At 39.9% G+C, this 7,165-nt stretch overlaps 1 protein-coding gene across 1 annotated transcript; it reads left to right on the top strand.

The window, feature by feature from the left end:
• Positions 1–6,117: 6,117 nt before the first annotated feature.
• MS3_00010781 (uncharacterized protein) lies at positions 6,118–6,898 on the top strand. Its single transcript, XM_012938184.2, has 5 exons — positions 6,118–6,239; positions 6,275–6,375; positions 6,412–6,593; positions 6,626–6,699; positions 6,736–6,898. Coding segments are annotated over exons 1-4 (375 nt in total). The 5' UTR covers positions 6,118–6,148; the 3' UTR covers positions 6,627–6,699; positions 6,736–6,898.
• Positions 6,899–7,165: the final 267 nt, after the last annotated feature.

Below are 7,165 nucleotides of genomic sequence, written 5' to 3'. Positions count from 1 at the left end.
ACAAGTGGAATGGTCAGCTCCAACTTGCCTTTGTTCTTGGTCCTGACTTCGTATGGCCTGTCCGGGTGCATGTGGATTCCAGGTGGCAATCGACGTCTATTAGCACGAAATGCTTCCAGAACTGCAGCCGCCATGTGGGAAGATGGGAAGGTTATCTTCATTAGACGGGGTCTAAGATCACCGTCCTTCTTGGCTAGTCTCGTCACATGCTGAGTCAGTATGTGTTTGAGCCTCAAGGACTGTTTGATGAATTTCCATTCCCTGATGTCAGAATTTGATTGAGTAGGGTCTGCATTTTCCGGTATACCTTGGACAATTATGTTTCTTCCGCGGAAGAACTTCTCGCGAGATTCTTTAGAGACGTTTCGTATGATATTGCGCTCAGAGTACGGTATGTCGGGCAATATTCTTACGTTACCATCTGATTTCAGTAAGTGACTTGCTAGCAAGACGTCCTCTACGTCGGTAGCATTCTTAAGTGTTACTCGGAGAAGCCTCGGGTGATTTATATGCTTAGAATCCTTTCCTCGAGTGAGCCGGGTGACCGTCAAAGGCTCTATTCTAGGAAGTTCGAGCTTCTTGTTCAATTCACCCCACAGCATCCTGTCGTTTTTATCCTGCAGACTGAGAGGAAGGTCAGGATTGTCAACGAGGTTCATGATAATGAGAGAATCGTCACGAACTGTTGTTAATTTACCAGGTTTCACGATGGGTTCAGGTTTAATAACTTGTTGTTTGGAGGTCAGTGTGCGTTTATGAATCTTGGGCTCTTTATTGACCGGACGAACAGTCTTGGGGGTAGACTGTGCGACTAAATCACCAGTTATTTTCCGTGCACCAACACTTGGGTTGCTCGGCTTAGGCGGTGACGCTTGGTTCTTTTGGGCTCTCTTAACGTGGGTCGAATCGCCTGCAGGGTTTCTGGGAACCACTGTTGTGTTCGGCGACCCTGAGCTGGGAGACCCGAGTTTGCCTAGGGAGTCTAGTACCGTCGACGTAATGATGGTACTGAGCCTCGACACGTCGTCGTTAGTGTTGATGGATGCTCCATCGATGACATACCTATCGACGTCCCTATTTTTGAGTCCGTTGCGCGCTCTTGTTTGTATATCGGTTTTTTTACTGTCGTATTCCAAGTGAACTGACAGCTTGTTTCGAAGACCTGTCAGTAGGACAATGATGTTACTCAGCAAGACTACTGCGTCCGTGTTGCACGTGACACACACCCACTTTTGGTCTGACTTGCTGAGTTTGTTGTAAACAGTTGCTGTCAGCTAGCACCACATATTTGATTGAGATTGAAAGGATATTGAACGATCGACCCTTAACTCCGGTCGTTCAAGATGCTAACGATAAACTAGCCTTGTCGCCAAATAGTTTGTTATTATTGAGAGAATGTGACGGAATAGTCGAAGAAGGTAGTATCAGAGATAAATATGACAAACGTTGGAAACAGGTTAATCATCTTGCTAATGTGTTTTGGAAGAGGTGGTTAAGAGAGTATTTACCGTCCCTACAAAAACGTCAAAAGTGGTTAGTTGAACACCGCAATTTTCAGAAAGGGGATGTAGTGATCGTAGCTTCGGACATATCGACTCGTGGAAAATGGCCCTTAGACGTAGTTGAAGATTGTGAAATAGATGACGACGGAAGAGTTAGAACAGTGGTTGTTCGTACGAACGGTGGATTAGTCAGGAGAGATATACGTAGATTATGCCTCCTTGAAGGATCGAATTAGTTCCTCGTATTATTAATGTGGTTAGGTTGAGTAGGCGTACTGCTGTAAGTCCTACTCGTTCCTATAGTGTAATATGTTATATAATGAACCATGACCGTAGGCATCAAGGTAGCTTGTGTGGTATGGGGGGATTTTGGGGGCCGGTGTAAGATCCATTTTGAATGTTTTGTGTGTTGGTGAAAATCCCTCCATGTATATACTTGTACTTTGTTCCTATTGATCCCCTTAGTTGTACATTGTTGTATTTTGGTTGCATTTGAATTGTTAATACTTGTATTTTTATTATAGTTTTTGTTTTTATTACACATTCACTAAGTTTGTGTTTCTTCCTGAACTGCATCTGCGTTGTTTTACTTGACACTTGTTCTTGGCGGTAGCCATATTGATTTGTTCCTCCTTTTGTGTGTGATCTATCCAGTCAGGATAGAATAACGTTCATTTGTTGTGACTGGTAATTTTTCCTCATCTTCTATCAACTTCTTTATTTATTGTAATCTAGATTTAATTGATTGAACAATCATTGGTTGAATAGCCGGGTGGTAATATTTGTTTAGGTAACGATTTACATTTAAATTTATGACGAATTATAGAACCGCTATTTACCCGATTACTTGTTTTGATTTCGACGGGAAAGGACGCGTGTCTAAAGTCCCCGGAAGGCTATTTTTCACCATCTAAACCGTAGTTTGGATCCTACAAAGAGAACCGACCGTATGATGTTAAAATAGTATAATAACATTCTTTTAGGCCATTCTACACCGAACGTTTATCAACCAATCATTTCTTTGTTTGTTTAGTAAAATCCTTTGTGCTAGAAAACCTATGACTGTAGGGCATAGTCTGTACCGTTTCAAGCAATTTTCAGTTTAGATTTCTTTTTTATTTCTTATTCAAATTAAGCACAAAGTTTGTGTTCTGTTGTGATGTAACTCGAGGCATTCAAAAAGGCTGTATGCCCTATAAGACATTTCGATCTAATCGAATAAACTTGTAGTGGCATTGGGCCGTAGCGACACATTCCTTATAGCTGAACCCAAGGTAACTGAGAAAGTAGATATTTAACATCTAGTTAGGAGAAAAACCCAACGATGGAGGAGGCGGAGAGAATAAATTGAACGAATTTAGATTTACCGTATATAATGGCTCAGCCTTGATGTCGTGATCATTCTTTTGTAGCCTATACTTTTTATTCATAATAAATGTATTTTTCTATCTACGGCCTAAGTATGTTTTCCATTACATTTTGGTGATCGTTACGATACGATGAATAAGTATAGAAAATGATGTGACTTCCATATAAGATCTTATAGATTAGACAGTCATATCACGACAAATTTTCAATTTTAGGATTAAGTTTATTACTAGAGTCGTAGTAGTTGTAGTAGTAGTAGTAACTATACAAACTCTTGTTTGTTACCTGTGCCTTTACACCAAATACAGGAATTTCGGTCAATGCATACACACTAGCTAGAGGCACTTGGTCGGACATTCACACTAGATCATAGTCGGATGCACCCTGCTACGCATCCCTCACAGTAGTTAATCATATCACCTCCCACCCTTCGTATGCGTATTCAAACCACTTCATTACTGGATTTTTTTGGAAAGGTTGCCGGAATCCTTGCAGAAAGATACCTGATGCAATCTTGTTAGGAACATTTCCACTGATTTTTAGGTATCAAAGTCATGAATATTAACCATTCCTTCAGTGATTAACACGTTTGTTTGTGCTAGAAAAACTCTTGACTGTATAGCACAGGCGGTACCGCTTGCGGTATTTTGTACCTTTGTTACAATTCATTCTCCGTTTTGAATTAGAACCATTTAAATAGAGCACGAAGTTTGTGTGTTTACCCAATCTGGTATGAGTCACTCAAAAACCCTTCGCATGCTTTACGGAAGAACGTGCCTAATCGAATGAACCTTTGTTCGTTAGTTCTGCGTCCAAACAAAACATCTGTATTTCGGTCGTTACAAATCTCAAACAATTATTAATCACTAGCTAAAAATTACCAAAATGCTTGTTAAATGCAACAAGACGTTGACCATGAGCTCACTGTTTTTCCATGTAGAAATGAATGCAGATCCACCTCTAAATATACGACAAGTACCTTTTGATCCAATTCCATCTCATGACCCTGATGTTTGATAATGTAACGGACATAGCAGAGTTTAAAGAAAGACAATTAAGGGAATGACAAATCTTAGAAATTAGGGAGTTAAAGGATAGAAAATAAGAAAACTACTATACCTCCGAAGACGATTCGGGCCTTATGGTTAAACGAGAACATGGGTGGTGAAGTAATTTCAGCCTCCAATTTTGATGACAAATGACAGAAGTATGTACACCGTCTTGCAAGCCAGTCTTATCATAACTTTAGAGACAAATATTCTCCAGAAAAATTAAAAATGTAAGACTATCCAGAAAGAAAGAATAGTGAAATGATCTCGTCATTACCAAGTGTGGGTCTTGAGCTCTCGAGAGCAGAACCATGCACTCTCGATAGACAACCAGCAAAGTAATGGAATCCTATGGGACAGTTTGCATTGCACGTTGTGTCGAGGGTTGAAAATATTTATCAACGAATCTTACTCTTTCCACACTATTGTAAAGGGAAAAGTCCACTGACCATAGAGAAATGCATCATGAACCCACCATCGTATGGTCATCGTAGAGCATGTAGTATGTTGAAACAGTTGTTTGTCAGAACATACAAGGTTAGCTGGGCCTCGCCAAAAGATTTGACTGAAAGTTCTTGTGTAAAGAACGACGGGGCAAAAACTCTGTTCAGGGTAGCAATAAAAATGAGAACAAGTGGATGGCACATCGGGTTTCAACTGTTTAAGAAAGCATAATAACGAACTTGCCTCCAGTTCTGCAGGTGAAATGGGCCGAAAGGTTCAGAAGAGTAACAGAAACTGGTAGCGAACTTACATTTGCCGAGTCAGCAGAGTTCAAGTCATCTAACGTAGGAATGTTACTCAGTAGATTCAGGTAGACTACAACAAGCAGTAAACCAATTTTCATCAAGGTAACCTGTTCCAGACAAGTCAGCATCAAGTCATCATGTGTTGCATGAGGAGAAAGTCATATAGTTGGTGAATGTTTTCCACATTCGAAGTCAACGATAGGTGAGCGAAGGAGAGAGAAAAAGACATGTAATTGTATCGTCTCAATGAAGGCCACGTATCAGTGGATTGTAAAGTTCGTGTCACATGTAATATCAAATGTTGTAAACGTTCTTCTTCGGGTCCCTGTGGTCTTCAGCAATAACGATACGGTTATGCTCAACTTCGTCATCAAAGTTTTCGCCATAGAACATGAGCTTCCCATGCATGAACAAAGTTTATGTTCATTTATCAGGCTCTGAACGCCTTGAAAAGATTAGATTTGTAAATATTTGCTCACTAGGCTACCGTATGAAGCAAAATTAAAGGAGTAATTTCAAAAATGTCTCTTCGATAATCAACGACATATGGAGGATGTTCAAAACTTTAAAATGTGCCAAACATCTGCTTCATACAACGAGAGCAGCTAATAATAAGAACTGCTCTAAAACAAACGCCTTCATCCGGGTTGAAAAGTATACTAACCAACAAATAACTACCAAACTGACTGGAACTAGTGCAGTCGAGTGGCTACACTACCACTTACTGAATAATAATCAGAATCTAATACTGTCGTAGCTGTAAATAAATTCCAAAATAAATAGCTCTGTAAGTTTTCGACCTTTTATGCTGATCAAATTAGTTTTAGTCGACTCACCTGGCTGAAGACGCTCGGTCATATATCCGCACCAGATCACGAGTGGGAACGCCGTACTCAACATCTACTGCAAACGCTAGCCAGACTACATCAGACAATTGCTATGTATTGGCAGTCGTCAAATACGGCTTCTGACCTCCCCGATTCTGTCTTTCGATTTCTCTTGGTGGGTACGAATTATATTAAAAGGTGCTACTAGTAAAAGCGTTGTCAAACACTTAATACTTGTACCATCTTCACTGTGCTGAAACAACAAGTGAACGCAATAAAATCAACAAGCTTTTACAGGCTCATGATAAAGTTATTGGATCAAAAACAAAACATGATAGAAAACCATAATTCAACAGGAAAAACCCTCCTCAGTACACAGGAAAAACTAGTTGCGTCACAGGTGCTTACGACCAGGTTCCAACCAACCCTGGAGTCACAGAATCCTTGATTGTTCACTGAGACGAATTGCCATATCAGTAGAAGACAAGAGCCGAAATGAATCTTTATACCATAGTAAGTCATGATTCAAATGAAAAATATGACTGCGTTTAGATAAATGAAATTCAACAAGGGGTATAAAATGTATCACCTCCGATCTTGCTATTGAACACTGTTGAGTGGCATGTTTAAAACAGGAACCTACACCGAAGGCTATGTCGGCTGTTGCAGCTCAAAGCGATGGAGTAGCCAAATTGCAACAGGCTCGCACAGCAGCTCTAGCAAAAATAGAGGAGGCCCGCAATCGTAATTGTTAATGCAAACCTAATATTTACATATAGGGAGGGCAAAGCGACTCAAGGAAGCTAAAGGTGAAGCAAATCTGGAAGTCGATGCTTTCAAAGCACAACAGGAAGCTCATTATAATTCACTTGAGCTTCAAGTATGTTAATAGTTTCTATTCACGTACAATCCATAGGTTAACTCTCAATATGGTCCTTATGAGGAGGTGTGTCGTCAAATGACAGACGAACAGTTAAAGTCAATGCAACGTTCGTTCCAGTCAAACAAAAATGCAGCTTTGCAGTTATTATTGTCTAAAGTCCTAGATGTAAAGCCTGTCGTCCATGTCAACTTTGGTTTTAAGAGTCCGGGGTCGTAGTACGTGTATGTCCTTTTAAAAGCAGAATTAGACCAAGTGATTTACAAGCATAATATACTTCCAATTGTGATTAGTAATCTAATTATTTTAACCACTATAATAGACGTTAGTTTGCTCTTTATCGTTTTTTTGATAAACCAGGCGTTGTAGAAAAGAATACAAGACTGCTGTATTTGACCTAGTACGTGTTTACATATGTATTCCCAGTATTAGTCTTGGTAGGTCATTAAAGCTCATGATCCTACACAGATAAACCCATTGGTACTGCACCATGCTACCGAAATTAAATGGCTTCAAGCAACCACGACATTTTTATACTAACTCCTGGGAGTTATAGACGAAGACTGCAGATCAAAATGAAAACTGATAGGAATCCTAATGCATCTGATCTTCTGTCTCTCCCTGGAGGGTTCTGGCCATTAATCTTTAGGTAGACTCCGCTGCTGATACTCATTTATCCAGAGAAGTATAAGCATACCCTTTAGTCACGAAAATTTATGGGCTATTCCTAGTGGTCGTCAAGATGTTAGACCACAAAGTTTCCGAAAATTCGATGAAGTAGTATTCTTAG

This window comes from Schistosoma haematobium, chromosome 2 (genome assembly GCF_000699445.3).
Source record: "Schistosoma haematobium chromosome 2, whole genome shotgun sequence".
In the NCBI taxonomy this organism is placed as follows: domain Eukaryota; kingdom Metazoa; phylum Platyhelminthes; class Trematoda; order Strigeidida; family Schistosomatidae; genus Schistosoma; species Schistosoma haematobium.
This window is presented reverse-complemented; position numbering and strand designations above follow the sequence as displayed.

Excerpts from the sequence above, each read along its gene's own strand:
- MS3_00010781 (XM_012938184.2), top strand. The coding sequence starts at position 6,149 with ATGTCGGCTGTTGCAGCTCAAAGCGATGGAGTAGCCAAATTGCAACAG. Across the intron at positions 6,240-6,274 it reads AATAGAGGAGGCCCGCAATC|GGAGGGCAAAGCGACTCAAG; the intron begins GTAATTGTTAAT and ends ATTTACATATAG. Across the intron at positions 6,376-6,411 it reads ATAATTCACTTGAGCTTCAA|GTTAACTCTCAATATGGTCC; the intron begins GTATGTTAATAG and ends TACAATCCATAG.